Raw genomic sequence first — 19,005 nt, 5'->3', positions numbered from 1 at the left:
GTTTGATGGCAGAGCTCTGGACTGTCCCAGATTAGGAACACCAAGGTAACACAATTTATAATTAAAACTATCTGCTTCTCCGTGATGACTGAGTTCCCCCTTGTCTGAGAGGTGAGACAGATGCCAGGTCAATCACCGGTGGATTGTGCTGCATCTCAAAGGTGATTCTGCCAATGATTACTGGGAAATGTCATCAGTTTCCAACCTAGATTCAAGTGTGCACTGAGTGCAAGTACCTGATATGGAGATTACGTGATGTTACATCATGTGACAGAGGTAGGACAGGGATTAGCTGCAGCTCTGACAAATGGCATTTCACATGATGAGTCGCTGTGTGGGAACACACTGTTATGTGACAAGGGGTTACATGAGTTTACATCCTGATGTGCTGCAGGCAAGCACCAGGCATTTCGTTAGTCATATGTGGCAGTTACCTCAGGTCACGTGACATGAAGCTGGGCAGGGAAAGAAAATGTCATAGGAAATAGGACAATGTGGGATTACTGGGCTCGATTTGCCTTTCATTTACTCTCATTTTATACTGCTGTCAATCCATTTACCTCAAAGGAGTTACTCCCGATTGACACTGGCACAAGGAGAATCAGATCCACTGGCTCTCTGTCGTTTCATCTGTGGTAACACAGGGTTATAGCTGTCCAGGCATCACAAGATGCAACTACCCGTATTTTAAGTGCCTTTTTCTATAGCAAAGGACATGCGAGTGCCCAACCCTTCTTTTCCAATCTGCCTTTCACTGAGAAATAAATAGAGTCCCTTGCTTTCTGACACCCTGTACAGCTGTGGATTATATTATACTGAATTATTTATAGCACTGGAACCTGTGAGCCTCAATCTGAAGGCAGCAAGTTATTTCACTGAGCCTCTCTGGGGTACACACCAGAAAGGGAAGCCAGCTTGTTTCAAATCCATACCTGGGCCACCAAGTGGATGGAATTTGGCAGGTACTGGCTGGAAGGCTGGCAGCGGTACCATGAACATTTCCATCTGGTTGCTGTCCACAATGCCGTATCTCTGTTTGTTGTTCAAATACGAGTACAGCATGTTGTAAGTGCTGAAGTCTTTGGTCATGGCAGGGCAGAATCGTATCATGCTGATCTCCTAAACAAACACAGGGAGAAGGAGACTGTGTGGATTGTCTGAAAACACAGTGCAGCTAACAATGTTCATCTAGCAGTAAAGAAGTACTACAAAAAAAGACTGAAAAACGCAAGGCATCTAGAAACTTGTTTGCATGTCGGAAGGGCTCAAGCATAATCCCATTTGCGGGGGGAGGAGGGCGTTCACTTTCTTTATGTGCTTCACTCACTGCATTTTGGCAAGGTGAAGAGCGTTCACCTCACACACAACCTACAAACCACACTTTGGTGCGCAAAACAATCTGGCGGACTCTACATTCTGTGTGGAGATGACAAGAATATGAACAAATTCAGGAAAGAGAGAGAGAGACCAGCACAGACTGAGATCTTGCCTACAATACGGTAAAGACCATTTTTATCTGCAGATGATACGTCCCTGAACTGTGTCAGGTCAGCTCACCCCATTGGGCCTGATCCAAAGCTCAATGAAGTCAGTGGAAAGTCTTCCAATCACTTCAATGGACTTTGGAATAAGCCTTTAGGAGTCTTCCATCCATGTCACACATTTATGCACAGCCACAATCCTTGAACCCAGTGGTTGTTGCCAGTCTACTGAGCCTCTCAGGACTAGGGCCTAAATTCTATTAACTTTTACTTGCCATTTAAAAGGACAGAATGTCTTTTGTTTCAGTTGATCCAAAATATCATTCTATGCAATCATTAAAATTGTCCCTGCTGGTATCGTAACTGTGTGGGAAAGTGCCACCCTTTGCAGGCCTGCTTTCAAACATGTAAAGGTGACAGCCATTTTCGCTGCATGAATGCAGGCTGCTTCTGGTGTCCAGCAGCTGAGTTCTCCTGTGATGAAATATTTAAGGGTTGTTATTATATAACTCAGTTCTTCTGACATCTTAGACCACAGGCTGAAGGAACTAGGATATGCTTAAAAGTCATCTTAGTACATGACAAATCATCCTCAGCACTTGAAAACAAGAACCTTTTGAAAGGATACCTTGGCTTCAGCTGGCCATATGCTCTCTAAATAATCCCAGACGTCCTCTGGGAGAATACAGCCCCTCGACTGAATCAGCTCCGGTAACGCCTGTACAAACCAGAAGGACAAAAATATAGGTTAATCACCTTTTCATAACTGTTGTTCTGAGATGTGTTGCTCATGTCCATTCCATTCTAGGTGCGTGCACGCCCACGTGCACAGTCGTCAGAGACTTTTGCCTTAGTGGTACCCATAGGATCGGCTGTGGCACCATCTGAGTGCCATGCTCATGCGTCGGTATATCAGGCGCCACCGGCCCTGCGCCCTCTCAATTCCTTCTTGCTGGCAACTCCGACAGAGCGGTAGGAGGGTGGGTAACGGAATGGACATGAGCAACACATCTTGAAGAACAACAGTTACGAAAAAGTGGGTAACCATTTTTTCTTCTTTGGGTGCTTGCTCATGCCAATTCCATTCTAGGTGACTCACAAGCAGTATCCCTGGAGGTAGGCTCGGAGTTCACTTGCAGCACTGCTCTGCCGAAGCCAGCATCACCTCGAGCTGACAAGGCTTGCGCTCTAGTTGAGTGAACGGTGACAATCGGCTGGTCTTAGCAGAAACGGATGCAAGATTTGATCCAAGAAGAAATTCTCTTGGCGGACACCAGACCACTTTTCATCCCATCTGCCACCACAACAAACAACTGCGTCGACTTGCGAAATGGCTTGGTCCTCTCGATGTAGAAGGCTAGCGCTCTCCTAACATCCAGGGAGTGCAACCTATGTTCCTCCTCAGACTAATGAGGTTTTGGATAGAAGACTGCCAAGAATATGTTCTGGCTCATGTGAAACTGGGAAACCACCTGGAACAGGAAAGCGGGTGTGGCCGCAGCTGGACCTTGTCCTTGAAGAATGCGGTATATGGCAGTTGCAAGGTGAGCACCCTAATCTCAGAATCCCTCCATGCAGAAGTTATTGCCACCAGGAATGATACCTTCCAGGAGAGAAGAAGAGAGCAGGACACAAGGGCTCGAAGGAAGCTTGCATGAGCTGTGTGAGCACCAGGTTAAAGTCCCATGGAGGGACAGGGTCCCAGGCTTGAGGGTAGAGTCGTTCCAGACCCTTCAGGAACTGGCCTGTCATGCCATGCACGAAGACCGACCGGCCCTGGAACGGAGGGTGAAAGGCTGATATAGCGGCCAAGTGGACCTTAATAGATGAAAGGGATAACCCTTGAAGTTTAAGATGCAAGAGATAGTCCAGGATCAGCTGCAGCGAGGCCTGCACAGGCCTAACCCCTTGGGACGAAGCCCCGCAAGTAAAACGTTTCCATTTGGCCAGAAAGGTGGCCCTAGTGAAGGGCTTCCTGCTTCCCAGCAGGACCTGCTGGACTCGGGCCGAGCACTCCTGCTCCTCAGAACTCAGACGTGGAGCAACCAAGCTGTCAGGTGACGCGCTGCCAGGTTCAGGTGCAAGAGCCTGCTGTGATTCTGTGCCAGTGGGGTAGCGGCATTGGGGCCAACACATCCAGGAGCATGCTGAACCAATGCTGGCAAGGCCAAGCCGGGACGATGAGTATGACCTTGGCCCTATCCTGCCTGATATTCTTGAGGACCCTGTGGAGCAACGGCACCAGCGGGAAAGCGTACATCAGAGCCCCTGTCCATGGAAGCAGAAAGGCGTCCAACAGGGAGTCCCTGTCGAGCCCCCAGAACAAGTAGAACTGGTGGCACTTCCTGTTCTGGCGAGTTGCGAACAGGTCCACCTGGAGAGATCCCCACTTCTGGAAGATCATGTCCCCCACTCTGGGGTGGAGAGAGCACTCATGGCGAGATGAGAAGGTTCTGCTGCTGACCACTTGTGAAGCAAGAGAGAGAGGCCCTCCAACTGACCACCATGGGTGGTAAGAAGGAACTGAGAAGGTGTAGGGACGGCGGCCCCTGATATACCGATGCATGAGCGCAGCACTCAGGGGGGCGCCACAGCTGACCCTACGGATACTGCTAAGGCAAAAGTCTCCGACGACTGTGCACGGGGGCGCACACACACCTAGAATGGAATCGACAGGAGCAAGCACTCGCAGAAGAATTATTATTTATTATTTGATATTCTGCAGATTTACTCAAGAGCTACTCAAGCAATCCCCTACTGAGATCATTATTTGTTAGTAGAAATCTTTTTCACATTTATAAAGGCCACCACCCCAGTATCTGGACACACTTTGCATGGTTTAGATCAGAAACAAATAACGGAAAGTGAATCCTTTTAACCCAAATTGTGCTTTCTGAGATTCCTTTTAATCTCAGAAAATATAAGGAACAGTCCTGCACTGGTGCCCTGAGCAATGGACTAGATGCTATAACTGGTCTTCTCCACTTTTAATTCCTATGATTCTGCCATTCTACAGCAGTTCCTGCTTGTACATGTGAAAACTCAGTTCAAAGTCCACAGTTTCATATCCATGGGAGTTCAACTGGAGTTGAGCATAAAAACCCTCAAATCACTGCAAATCCTCCAGGCACCTAGCTAATCCTATGACATCCCAGAAATGTTTCCCCTTTCCTATTGTCCCAACCACAGGCCAAATGCTGAGGTCCTTACTAATCAGTTCTTACTTAGGCAAATTCCTTTTGGCTTAAGTGAGAGTTTGCATGAGGAACAAATGAGTAATAACTGCCTAAGGGCCACAGGACTCGGGTCTATAACAGGGGTTCTCAAACTGGGGGTCGGGATCCCTCAGGGGGTCACGAGGTTATTACATGGGGAGGTCATGAGCTGTCAGCCTCCACCCCAAACCCTTCTTCGACCCCAGCATTTATAATGGTGTTAAATATATTAATAAGTGTTTTTAATTTATAAGGGGGGGGTCACACTCAGAGGCTTGCTATTTGAAAGGGTTCACCAGTTCAAACGTTTGAGAACCACTGGTCGATAGTGTGAAAACACGTGATATAACTTGATGTAAGAATCTGAGCTTTGATGCCTTGTCTGTGGAATGCCACATGAAACGTGTGGTGTTTTACTAAATAATCAGTCTTGTTGACATAGACAATCCCTCCTGTTATGTAAAAGAAAATAAGGGTCATACTTGAATGAGGCAAGTGCCGTAGCCTGAAACAGGAAACGCTTTTGCCGCAAACTGTTTAATGCTGAACATCTGAATGAATCCTTCCCACAGCACTGTGTCTTTGACTTGCTTCTGTAGCCTTGGACTCTTCTTGAGGACGCCAGTTGAGGCAGGCCTAAAACAGAGTAAGTTTGTGTGTATTATATAGTGGAATCATTCCTGTAGATCTGGATATTCCATATGCTTTAATTGTGCTATTCTTTTATTTCCTGAGTAACTCCACTTCTTTTCCTGCACATTTTGCCCTTTAAAGGAGGGGAAAGGAGGTTGCCACCCGGTCTGATTTGTTACCTCTGTTGTACCTTGTAACATGCAAGTTGGGGGTACAGAACATGCATCTCTCCTCCCTGTATAAGGGATTGACAATGGTTCCTGCTCCAGCCCATCTCCTTTTAGAAGGGGCCACAAATGGAAACCCAAAGGGCAGGACTTCGGGATATGAATTCCATTTTCAAGACCTCTCTCTCCCCCACCCCTTTCCATCATCACATGATGCAAAACGGTCATGTAGGGGCATAACATTTGCTGTACTAGATCAGTCAACTGGTCCATCTAGTCCAACATCCTGCTTCTGGCACAGATCAATACCTGGGGCTTCAAAGTAAGATAAACCCAACCTGTAGTATGTTATAGCTCTCTGGCACCTCCCTGGGGTGAGGCTGGGCACCAGTCTTGTCTCAGAGCTCCTTTCCTGGACTACAGTTTTGCTGTGGGTTTGTCCTGAGGTCTGGAGCACAGCCCCCGAGCTGTGCTGCTCAGGGCATCTGCCCCATTATTGGGAGCTTGTGGGGGGGATTTAAGGTAGTCCAAACAAAAAAGGCAGTAAACTTCCACAGCCCACAAAAGACAGAGTCCAGGGCCTTCAGAAAACAAAAGGGAGAGGGGAGGAGAAGAGGAAAAGAGAGAAGAACCAGCCTGTCTCTCTTCTGAGAGGGCCTGGGCACCCAAGGCTCTCAAACACTGTTCCCAGTCAGTAACCCTGGCTGAATTCTGAGCTCCAGCCCTATTCCTTCAAAATGAACTCCCAAACTGAGCTGGGATCCAACCTTTTACGAAACCACCCATCCATTGGCTTGACAAGTCATCTAGTTGGCTCTGATTATGCCCAGAGGAGCTCTTTACCCTCTTCTTGACTGAGGTGGGGATCTGTCCACCAAATCATCCCACTCCTGTAATGCAACTCGCCAGTTTATGCCAAGGAGTTTTGGTTTCGACTGCTCTTAGATTGCAGAATTACAGAAGTTCTCAGCCCTTTTTAAAATCCGTGTATGGACAGTGGAGAATATACAGGCCAGATGTTAAAACAAAAAGCACAACAGTAAGATAAAATACATCCCCACAAAGACCTGTCTTTCTCCAAATGTTTTCTCTCTTTGTCTGAATAGACACTGGTTGAATGTAATCTTCTAGAGCTGTCTTCTGCCTTCTTCTTTGAGGTTGGTTTGCTCTGCGGTGGGTTAAAACTTCTCTCACCATCAGGAGCCATCCTTCCTGTGAAGTCAGAAAAAATAAAGATGTTTCTGTACGTTCTGATCACAAGAGAAAGAACACTGCTCTATTACAAGGTGGATTTCCATTTCAATGAGAATGTTTGAAATATAAACACAGAAATAATCTCAGAATTGACAATTTCTACTGTGTTATGGCCAAAGATAACATTTGCCCAGGCTGCCAGCAAGTGTAAGGTTCTAGCTATACTGCCCTCGTTGTTTACACACCATAAACTCATCCACACTGCCCAGATCTGGCTTGAAAAGAGCTGGGACTAGCAGTGAGGAATAAAGCTCTTTCCTTGGTCTCCAGCCCAAGCGTGGGTCCTGCTGACTTCTCTCAAGCTCTCCCCGCTTTCTTTGCCTGCGTAGATCAACATTTTTACAGTTCAATTTAGGGATCATGAGAGTGACAGACTAATAACATTAGCTTGAACCAGGCATCATCTGAGGCTGGTAATGTACAAACTACCGATACACCTCATTCCTCAACAAGAAACATCCCTTGCTAATTCGGTCCTGGGCCTCTTGAACAATTCTATCCAGTTGTGTGACGAATTTGTGACATGGAGAAAGGTTACGCAGGACAGAATTTGAACTCATATTTCGAATGCTAACCAACCAAACCCTTCTCCCAGCTTACTTACCTGTACAGATAAGGCAGTCTAGGTCCAGTAAGTGACTCCTGTGCTGGTCGGTGGTGTCTCTTTTGGACTCTGCAGCGGGCTGGGAAATAGGTTTCTTGTCCATACATAGTGCTGATCCCTAAATGGAATGTACGACAGTCACTAGCATACACATGTTGACCTTCACTCACACGGAGCCAGCCTATGCTCCCCTAAAAGTCTTATAGGAAGTGGTGGCTGAGTATCTATTCACACCCTCCTCATTCACCTGCTGGTGTCACCCACGCTCTCTAGAAGAAAGACATGGGGGAGTTCCCACTCTCCCCCAGAGAAATCCTGTTGTCCAGATTCCCATCTTTCAAAGAGGCTTATGGCCATCAAACAGCAATTGGGAGTGGCTCCCCCTTCTGTTAGTAGTAAACTATCAGTTAACCATAACCTCTTGCTGAAGTGACGGAGACACAGTGTCAACACACAACATCCATCCCCTTTATAATAAACCAGAACAGCACAACACACTTGGGGTATGTCTACACTACGAAATTAGTTCGAATTTATAGAAGCCGGTTTTATTGAAATCGGTTGTATACAGCCGATTGTGTATGTCCACACAATAAAATGCTCTAGGTGCTCTAGTCGGCAGACCGCGTCCACAGTACGAAGCTAGCGTCGACTTCCGGAGCATTGCACTATGGGTAGCTATCCCACAGCTATCCCACAGTTCCCGCAGTCTCCGCCGCCCCTTGGAATTCTGGGTTGAGATCCCAATGCCCGGATGATGCAAAACAGTGTCGCGGGCGGTTCTGGGTACATGTCGTCAGGCCCCTCCCTCCCCCGTCACAGCAACGGCAGACAATAGATTCGCGCCTTTTTATCTGGGTTACCTGGGTTACCTGTGCAGACAACATGGAGCCCGCTCAGCACAGCTGAGCTCACCGTCACCATATATCCTCTTGGTGCCGGCAGACGTGGGACTGCATTGCTACACAGCAGCAGCTGCTAACTGCCTTTTGGCGGTAGACGGTGCAGTAGACTGGTAGCCTTCATCGGCGATCTGGGTGCTGGCAGCCGTGGGGCTTGCCTTTTGGCAGTAAATGGTGTATTATGACTGTTAGCCGGCCTATTACAAGTCGGGTCATCGCACATTAGCAGAGTCTTCCCTGAGCAGCAGCTCGTGCAATAGGCCTGAAGACCATCGTCATACACCGCCCCGTATTTGCTGCCAAGCACCCAGAAAGATGCCGAGGGCTATCAGTCACGCTGCACCGTCGTCTTAAGATGTAAAAAATAGATTTTCTCTGTATTCATTTGCTTCCCCCTCCCTCCGTCAAATCAACGGCCTGCTAAACCCAGGGTTTTCAGTTTAATCTTTGGGGGGGACCAGTCTGTGACAGTTGTTTGTGTCTCTCCCTGATGCACAGCCACCGTTCTTTATTTTAATTCCCTGTGCCTGTACGCCATGTCGTCACTCGGCCCCCCTCCCTCCTTCCCCTAGGCCGTCAGATACTACGTTTGCGCCACAGCTCGAGCCGCGAAGCGGTTCACGCCTTTTCTTTGAATTCTGGGTTGAGATCCCAATGCCCGGATGATGCAAAACAGTGTCGCGGGCGGTTCTGGGTACATGTCGTCAGGCCCCTCCCTCCCCCGTCACAGCAACGGCAGACAATAGATTCGCGCCTTTTTACCTGGGTTACCTGGGTTACCTGTGCAGACAACATGGAGCCCGCTCAGCACAGCTGAGCTCACCGTCACCATATGTCCTCTGGGTGCCGGCAGACGTGGGACTGCATTGCTACACAGCAGCAGCTGCTAACTGCCTTTTGGCAGTAGACGGTGTAGCATGAGTGATAGCCGTGGGGCTGGCAGCCGTAGGGCTGCATTGCACCAGCCCCTTCCAGGCGATGGTATATTATGACTGGTACCCGTCGTCGTCGTACTGGAGTGGCTGTCAATCATGGCCACCTGGGCAGACATGCTACTGTCTCGATGATGACGGTTACCAGTCATAATGTACTATTTTCTGCCAATTGCCCAATATTGTCTGCTAAGCACCCAGAAGAGGCCGAGGGCGATGCTGGGTGCTGGCGGACGTGGGGCTGGCAGACATGGGGCTGCATTGCTACACAGCAGCAGCCCCTTGCCTTTTGGCAGATGATGGTATATTATGATTGGTACCCATCATCATCATACTGGTATGGCTGTCACTCATGCTGCAGCGTCGGCTGCCACCTTAAGATGTAAAAAATAGATTTATTCTGTGTTCATTTGCTTCCCCTTCCTCCGTGAAATCAACGGCCTGCTAAGCCCAGGGTTTCCAGTTTAATCTTTGGGGGGACCATTCTGTGTGACAGTTGTTTGTGTTTCTCCCTGTTCCTGTACCTGTACGCCATGTCGTCACTTGGCCCTCCCTCCCTCCCTCCCTCCCTCCCGCCCTCCTTCTCCTGGTCCATCAGATACTACTTTCGCGCCTTTTTTCTGACCAGGCGCCATAGCTAGCACTGGGATCATGGAGCCCGCTCAGATCACCGCGGCAATTATGAGCACTATGAACACCACGCGCATTGTCCTGGAGTATATGCAGAGCCAGAACATGCCAAGGCGAAACCCGGACCAGGCGAGGAGGCGATTGCAGCACGGCGACGAGAGTGATGAGGAAATTGACATGGCCATAGACCTCTCACAAGGCACAGGCCCCAGCAATGTGGAAATCATGGTGTCACTGGGGCAGGTTGATACCGTGGAACGCCGATTCTGGGCCCGGGAAACAAGCACAGACTGGTGGGATCGCATCGTGCTGCAGGTATGGGACGATTCCCAGTGGCTGCGAAACTTTCGCATGCGTAAGGCCACTTTCATGGAACTTTGTGACTTGCTTTCCCCTGCCCTGAAGCGCCAGAATACCAAGATGAGAGCAGCCCTCACAGTTGAGAAGCGAGTGGCGATAGCCCTGTGGAAGCTTGCAACGCCAGACAGCTACCGGTCAGTCGGGAATCAATTTGGAGTGGGCAAATCTACGGTGGGGGCTGCTGTGATCCAATTTGCCAGGGCAATGAAAGACCTGGTGATAGCAAGGGTAGTGACTCTGGGCAACGTGCAGTCAATAGTGGATGGTTTTGCTGAAATGGGATTCCCAAACTGTGGCGGGGCCATAGACGGAACCCATATCCCTATCTTGTCACCGGAGCACCAAGCCACCGACTACGTAAACCGCAAGGGGTACTTTTCAATGCTGCTGCAAGCCCTGGTGGATCACAAGGGACGTTTCACCAACATCAACGTGGGATGGCCGGGAAAGGTACATGATGCTCGCGTCTTCAGGAACTCTGCTCTGTTTCGAAAGCTGGAGGAAGGGACTTTCTTCCCGGACCAGAAAGTGACCATTGGGGATGTTGAAATGCCTATCGTGATCCTTGGGGACCCAGCCTACCCCTTAATGCCATGGCTCATGAAGCCGTACACAGGCAGCCTGGACAGGAGTCAGGACCTGTTCAACTACAGGCTGAGCAAGTGCCGAATGGTGGTGGAATGTGCATTTGGACGTTTAAAAGCGCGCTGGCGCAGCTTACTGACTCGCTCAGACCTCAGCGAAAAGAATATCCCTATTGTTATTGCTGCTTGCTGTGCGCTCCACAATATCTGTGAGAGTAAGGGGGAGACCTTTATGGCGGGGTGGGAGGTTGAGGCAACTCGCCTGGCCGCTGATTACGCGCAGCCAGACACCAGGGCGGTTAGAGGAGCACAGCAGGGCGCGGTGCGCATCAGAGAAGCTTTGAAAACGAGTTTTGTGACTGGCCAGGCTACTGTGTGAAACTTCTGTTTGTTTCTCCTTGATGAACCCTCCAACCCCCCCCCCCCGACCCGGTTCACTCTACTTCCCTGTAAACCAACCACCCCACCCCACCCTCCCCTCCCCCTTGCAGAGGCAATAAAGTCATTGTTTTTTCACATTCATGCATTCTTTATTAGTTCCTTACAGAGGTAGGGGGATAATTGCCAAGGTAGCCTGGGATGGGTGGGGGAGGAGGGATGGAAAAGGACACACTGCATTTTAAAACTTTAACTCTTATTGAAGGCCAGCCTTCTGATGCTTTGGCGATCATCTGGGGTGGAGTGACTGGGTGGACGGAGGCCCCCCCACCGTGTTCTTGGGCGTCTGGGTGAGGAGGCTATGGAACTTGGGGAGGAGGGCTGTTGGTTACACAGGGGCTGTAGCGGCGGTCTCTGCTCCTGCTGCCTTTCCTGCAACTCAACCATACGCTCGAGCATATCACTTTGATGCTCCAGCAGACGGAGCATTGCCTCTTGCCGTCTGTCTGCAAGCTGACGCCACCTATCGTCTTCAGCCCGCCACTTGCTCTGTTCTTCCCGCGATTCAGCCCGCCACCTCTCCTCTCGTTCATATTGGGCTTTTCTCATCTCCGTCATTGACTGCCTCCACGCATTCTGCTGTGCTCTATCAGCCTGGGCGGACATCTGCAGCTCCGTGAACATCTCGTCCCTCGTCTTACGTTTTCTCTTTCTAATGTTCACGAGCCTCTGCGAAGGAGAAACATTTGCAGCTGGTGGAGGAGAAGGGAGAGGTGGTTAAAAAGGACACATTTTAGGGAACAATGGGTACACTCTTTCATTACAAGGTCGCATATTTCGACTTGCAGGCAGCCATCGTAGGCCACAGTGTTTTGGCTTTTTTAACCTTCTTAACATGCGGGAAAGGTTGCAAACAGCAGCGCATTTCCCATATCAAGGATGAATTGGGTTGTCCATTTAAAATGGGGTTTCAATGTAAAAGGAGGGGGCTGCGGTTTCCCGGTTAACATGCGGCACAAACACAAGTAAACCACCCCCACACACACACACACACACGATTCTCTGGGATGATCACTTCACCCCTCCCCCCCACCGCGTGGTTAACAGCGGGGAACATTTCTGGTCAGAAGAGCAGGAACGGGCGCCTCTGAATGTCCCCCTTAATAAAATCACCCCATTTCAACCAGGAGAGCTTTCTGGAGATGTCCCTGGAGGATTTCCGCCCCATCCCCATACACGTTAACAGACTTGCTTGCTTTTTTTTTGTAATGTTTACAAATATTTACAAAGTTACACTCACCAGAGGTCTCCTGTGTGCCCTGAGGGTCTTGGGTGAGTTCGGGGGTTACTGGTTCCAGGTCCAGGGTCACAAACATATCCTGGCTGTTGGGGAAACCGGTTTCTCCGCTTCCTTGCTGCTGTGAGCTACCTACAGTACCTCCATCGTCATCTTCCTCGTTCCCCGAACCGTCTTCCCTGTGTGTTTCTCCAGTGAGAGAGTCATAGCACACGGTTGGGGTAGTGGTGGCTGCACCCCCTAGGATCGCATGCAGCTCCGCGTAGTAGCGGCAAGTTTGCGGCTCTGCCCCGGACCTTCCGTTTGCTTCTCTGGCTTTGTGGTAGGCTTGCCTTAGCTCCTTAATTTTCACGCGGCACTGCTGTGTGTCCCTGTTATGGCCTCGGTCCTTCATGGCCTTGGAGATCTTTTCTAATACTTTTCCATTTCTTTTACTGCTACGGAGTTCAGCTATCACTGCTTCATCTCCCCATATGGCGAGCAGATCTCGTACCTCCCGTTCGGTCCATGCTGGAGCTCTTTTGCGATCCTGGGAGGACTCCATGACGGTTACCTGTGCTGATGAGCTCTGCGTGGTCACCTGTGCTCTCCACGCTGGGCAAACAGGAAATGAAATTCAAACCTTCGCGGGTCTTTTCCTGTCTACCTGGTCAGTGCATCTGAGTTGAGAGCGCTGTCCAGAGCGGTCACAATGAAGCACTGTGGGATAGCTCCCGGAGGCCAATAACATCGAATTCCGTCCACACTACCCCAATTCCGACCCGCAAAGGCCGGTTTTATCGCTAATCCCCTCGTCGGAGGTGGTGTAAAGAAACCGGTTTAAAGGGCCCTTTAATTCGAAAGAAAGGGCCTCGTTGTGTGGACGTGTCCAGGCTTAATTCGGTTTAACGCTGCTAAAGTCGACCTAAACCCGTAGTGTAGACCAGGCCTTGTAAAAAAGAGCCTCTGATCTAATATGGCTCACAGATCTATTGAAGCCCTCTATTCATCCCAAAGCCAAATTTTGGGATGAATACTTACCCTTATACTTAATTCTTATACTAATGAAGGACTCGTATCAGGGACCCTTCTTTTTGTTCTATGTTTGTACAGCGCCTAGCACAATGGGGGCCTGGTTCATGACTAGGGCTCCTAGGTACTACAATAATACAAATAATAATAATAATACTAGACCAGAACCCATCATAGTGCAGAAAAGCAGGATTCAAATTTCCTTATCTCAGCAATGACCTGAAGGCCCCCTGTATTCTACTCCAGAGCTTCTCTTGACCCCTCCCCAGAGAGTGCAGTACATTTTCAGCAGGCAAATGTCCACTATGGCCTAGAACAAAATCATCAAACTTGTTTTCATTGTGACTTTATCAAGATTTGAACTGAACACTGCAGAGATGGAAGCCTTTGCATTAATCCACTACACCAGCTGGCCCACCACTCCCATCAACCCACTGTTCAGAAACGCAGCTCCCCTAAGATTCAGACACCAGCTGGTTTTAAGCACCTACATATTTCCCTTGAATCTTTCCTCATTCCTTCACATAAAAGACCCTTGTTGAGTCTGCTTGGTCAAACATGGACACCTACTCACATATAGGTCTTCCAAAGTAAAGTCCTCATCCACCTCCCTGTGTATCTCTATTTCTCCTTTGTGGGTCAGTTTTGTGGGACAAGACCTTGGTGGTTCTCGCTGCTGTTTCTCTATCACCTCCAGCACCTGGAAGAATCACACTGTAGTACACAGAGACCCAAGCAGACATCTCTTGGACAAGGACTCACTCAAGAAAACAAACGTCGTAAGGAATCAACATAGGCAAAAGCCAAATGGGGGAGGGATAGCTCAGTGGTTTGAGCATTGGCCTGCTAAACCCAGGGTTGTGAGTTCAATCTTGAGGGAGGTCACTTAGGGATCTGGGGCAAAATCAGTACTTGGTCCTGCTAGTGAAGGCAGGGGGCTGGACTTGATGACCTTTCAGGGTCCCTTCCAGCTCTATGAGATAGGTATATCTCCATGTATATATATATGAATGCAAACTGTGGATTTAAAGAGAAGGGGTTTTAAAGGTAAAGAAAGTCCTTCTCTTAGTGAAACAACAGCAAGGAATTCTAGCTATCCACAAGATAAATACAGCAGCATGCCTCCCCCAATAACGTGCATCAAACCTGACTTGGAGACCATCCCAAGGCTGAGCAGGAAATTCAACATCCATGGACAGTTCAGTTCTTGGCTTCCATGCAGAGACTGGTCAACAAGGCTGCTATTTAGTATCAGTAATGATGCTAGCTAGTTTTTGTGATGTGGTCCCCTACCCATTAGGAACAGGACAGAGACCATCAGATTCATCTCCTGCAGGCCACCAAGCAGCTGTCTGATTTAACAACTTTCAGTCAATACCAGCCTGAGCTGCATTTGAATAGTGACATAGAGGCAAAAAGCTCTGGTTCCCATTGCCTATCCCCTGGGCCACCCCATTCTCAATACATTCATCCATCTAATCTGCATCAGGAAATGCAAAAATGTGACACTGTTACGTATGCCTCCTCTATTAAGAGGGGGGAATCATTGCTTTGTAAACATAAGCCCCACAGTCTCATAGAAAGAGGGAGGCAAGGAAGCCAGTTACCTCTCTTTCCTGTTGTATTGGTAAGGAAAGAGTGTTGCACCCTTTTCAAAGTTTTGTTTTATAAAAGTTTTGGAAGACTCCAAAATATAAACCAATCAGGAAGAGGAAAAGCAAAGGTGCAATTAAAGCACCAAGCTTGTTAGCCAATCCTTCCCCCTATTTTTTAAAAATCTAAATCATATTCAGACCCCTTAAACAATAAAGGGGGCCATTTTCATACTGTAATTACTTCGGTTTAGATCACCTCTGTATCTTCAACACAGGAACAACGTCCAGCAAAAGCATCCAAAAGAGGCATTTGGGAAAGGGGGATGACACTGTATTTATCCCTCTCTGAGCTGCACTGGGATGACTTACATGTTTGCTCTCCTTAGCTCTCCACTCTGCCAACTCCTTTGGTGCCAGCTCCAGTGAATTCATTTGAACAAGACACTGGGGGGAAACCTCTCCAAGAACCACCTGGTGGAAGAGGAGCTGAAAGAACAAAAGAAGGATAAGCAGCCCTTGGTAGAACGATGACAAGGGACATGCACAGCCAGTCTGCTTCCAAAGATCTCTCTCTTTCCTTCTCCCACTAAATGTATATTTCAAAGACTTTATCACAGTACTCAGGCAATTAATGTTAACTCTCAGCAAGTCTGGACTGGATTGCTTGGGCCATGTCTGGAGAGCCTAGGTTTTGCAACAACATTTATATAGGAATTTGGACTTCTCCATCCATCCATCAGGTTCACAGGCCAGATATGTGTACCAATGCAGGCCTGATGTTATGTGCTACAAAGAAGATAAAGATACTCAGGTGTTTGGCGCTGACCAAACATCTCTACACTCTTACAAAGGATGACAGCTGATGGATGGTAGGCATGGCAAGTGCCACCAGGAATGAAAGATTAAGTAATGTCTTAGAACCCTGGATAAGACCCCAAATGATCACGTCTGGCCAAAGAAGGGGATGCCTGGATGTGCAATTGCATAGTCTTCCTCCATCAGTGAACAGAATGAGACTGTAATGTTGGACAGTCTCTTTCTAGGCTGGTGCTCTATATAGCGACAAGTTTAAAGACATGCCCTCTTACCAAGGAAATGGAGAAAGTTAGGTAAATTTTTTGTCTCTTACCTTATTTTTTGGAGCTTTCAGATTAAAGAGGAGACTGCGGTACTTGTTTTTGTATCGTTGGTCAACACAAAGAAAGAGGTTGAATATTTCCTTTTCCACATTGTTTGCTAATCTCAATATCGTATCTTCATGGACATCCAGATCAGGAGACTCCTCCAACCTGGAACATAGCAAGCAAGAACCACAGATGGATGTGTCAGAGCTGCCTGCTACACGGGAGCCAATTTATAAATGTACAAGCTCTTTTCAATTAAAATCCCAAATAATGAGCCTGAGAATCCTCCACCAAACAGGAAGCAGTCAGAAACCAGGGTCTTTTAGAAACTTAACCTTCCCAGGATCTCAAAGCGAAACCCTTGTATTGTGAAATAGCTTGTTCCAACTGTGCTGCTATGTCAGAAAGCCTGCAGCATGTCTTGTTTATGCTCACGTCACCTTCAGAAGGTTTGCCAGAAGGGTGGGGGGCCCCGGGGCACAGAGATGTGCTCCAGCCCACACCCTAAGGGAATGCTTCCCTGTCCCCATACAGTAAATTGCATTTAAACTTGGGGCCCCTCCTAACTTCTGTACACTTATCTGAGCTTCTCACTTCTTCAAATACATTGTTATAACTTGAATTCCAGCATGACGGCATTTAACCAATTCTAACCAAAGAACAGGCCGGTAAAAAGTCAAGCTTCCCCTACACAGCTACGCAACTCTCCCGTGCAGCATCCCTGCTATTCTCCTCTGGCTGGCATATACCTGTCAAAACAACGAGGAGTCCTTGGGGCACCTTAGAGAGTAACAAATGTATTTGGGCACAAGCTTTCGTGGGCTAGATGTTAATCCCCTTAATTTAACATCTATCTTGTTAGACTGACCTCACACTTGATAAAGCAACCCCCATCCTTTCATGTATTTATACCTGCTCCTGTATTTTTCACTTCATGCATCTAATGAAGTGAGTTCTAGCCCATGAAAGCTTATGCCCAAATACATTTGTTAGTCTCTAAGGTGCCACAAGGACTCCTCGTTGTTTTTCCTGATACAGACTAACACGGTTACCCCTCTGAAACCTGTCACCATATACCTGTCACTCTGCCAGTGTGCCCCTGCCTTAATACCAGCAGTACTGCCTGCTATTCCAGACCTAGAATTCTTGGGCCTCAGACAAAGCCTGCTAAACTCAATGGGAGACTTTCCATTGACTTCAATGAGCTTTGGACCAGACCGCTTAACAAAGGCTGAGAATCATGTGATAGTTTTGTAAAGTGGAGAAACAAGGCCTGAGTCTCCACTGCCTTCACCTTATATAGGTCTTTACATCTAGGCAAAGTGAGTGCAAGTGACTATGCAAGACAGAGGAGAATCAGGCCCTAGGATGAAACCCACCAATTTCATTTCCACTTCTGACCTAATAAGGATTTGAAGCTGGCTCTCCAGTTGTTGAAATGTACTGAATTAACCTCACCACCCTGATCCAATTTTCTGTGTACTAGCAAAACTGTCTTACATGATTACCTGATAAAAGGGCTAAGCCTGCCAAATGAATTAAACATGAACAGTAGCAAAGAGTGAGATAACAAATGGAGCAATCTATTGCAATAAAATAATTCTGGTATGCAAATGACTGTCAATATCATACATGACATGGAATGTTCTAGGTAAACAATAAAAGTTGAAACCTCTTAAAGGGCCACATTTTTAAAAAGCAGCTCCCTTGCTCCTAAAATCAGCAAGGGCTGATTGTGCTATAGAAGTAACACATTCACCATAGGTGACAGGAGGATTTTCACATCACTCAACAGCCGCCCTTCTGATTGATTAAGGAATTGCAAAGATGGACTCTGAAGGGCGTTCCACACAATCTTCCACAGAGAAGAATGGTGTCTGTGATGCAGGGCTCCATAGGAGTTTAAGTTGAGAAAACTGCGGCCCTCCTCTTAAAATGGATCCATTCCCTACGGGAAACAAGACTATTACATCTCAGAGCTGCATGTTTTAAGAGATGTTCTGCTACTGCATAACAATAATCAAATCTACAAGGAAGTTTCCATTGCCCTGGCATTTATGAGAAACAGCATCAAACACAAGACTTTACTCAATAATTCCATGTGACTTTCATATAAGATGTCCCCAGCCTTTTCCCTGCCACCTATCATGTATAAGCCACTTTACCGTTTCTGTAGCATCCCACGCAATGAGTCAATGACCTTAATTCGACTTTGTTCTTCAGACAGCTGCAAACCATGAACAGAAGCTGAAGCTTCTTTAGAGGTTGGTCTCCTACCCCTCCTCTTCTTTTCATGACTGTAATCTTAAAACAAAAGAGAAGCCCTAAAATCTCAGACACTCTCCCTGCAGTACTAGCAGGGGGAATCCATCAAGATCAATGCTGAACCCCCTTTGGGTGGGGAGCAGGAGGTAACGCTTTTGTTTTGACAGATTTGTGAAGCAATTTTTTGAATTTCAGCAGCCAATAAAAAGTTAAATTCTTTTTTTTTTAATTGTATCAATTGAACACAATGGGAGAATTCCAAGTTTTTGTCTGAAACCACTTCCATGAATGCAGTGGCTCTGAATTTCAAATAGTTAAATAATGCCAATGCAAACAATACTGCCTTCTAGCTAGCTGCACATAATCTAATGAAGGAAGATATTTTGGCATTGAGTATGAAGGCTATTTAGTATACGCATCTGCCATAAACATAAAAAGATTTAGCATCATCACTTGTATAACTAAACCATATTACTTATTTATTATTTATTATTATTCTAATTGCTATTTATACTAGGTTATTGTTTTAACTGCTTCATTTCATGGCTTCCATAGCCCAAATCCGCTCCTGCA

General features: G+C 47.5%; 1 protein-coding gene across 1 annotated transcript; it reads right to left on the bottom strand.

Moving 5' to 3' along the window:
• Positions 1–440: 440 nt before the first annotated feature.
• On the bottom strand, positions 441–18,346 carry SPOCD1 (SPOC domain containing 1). The gene is made up of 10 exons (XM_054012136.1): positions 18,333–18,346; positions 16,173–16,332; positions 15,413–15,529; positions 14,023–14,148; positions 7,355–7,472; positions 6,564–6,708; positions 5,179–5,332; positions 2,110–2,199; positions 991–1,119; positions 441–455 (listed from the first exon to the last, which is right to left on the bottom strand). Exons 1-10 carry the CDS (start codon positions 18,344–18,346, stop codon positions 441–443), a joined length of 1,068 nt encoding a protein of 355 aa, XP_053868111.1.
• Positions 18,347–19,005: the final 659 nt, after the last annotated feature.

The sequence above is a fragment of the Malaclemys terrapin genome, chromosome 22, assembly GCF_027887155.1.
Source record: "Malaclemys terrapin pileata isolate rMalTer1 chromosome 22, rMalTer1.hap1, whole genome shotgun sequence".
NCBI classification, from domain to species: Eukaryota; Metazoa; Chordata; order Testudines; family Emydidae; genus Malaclemys; species Malaclemys terrapin.
This window is presented reverse-complemented; position numbering and strand designations above follow the sequence as displayed.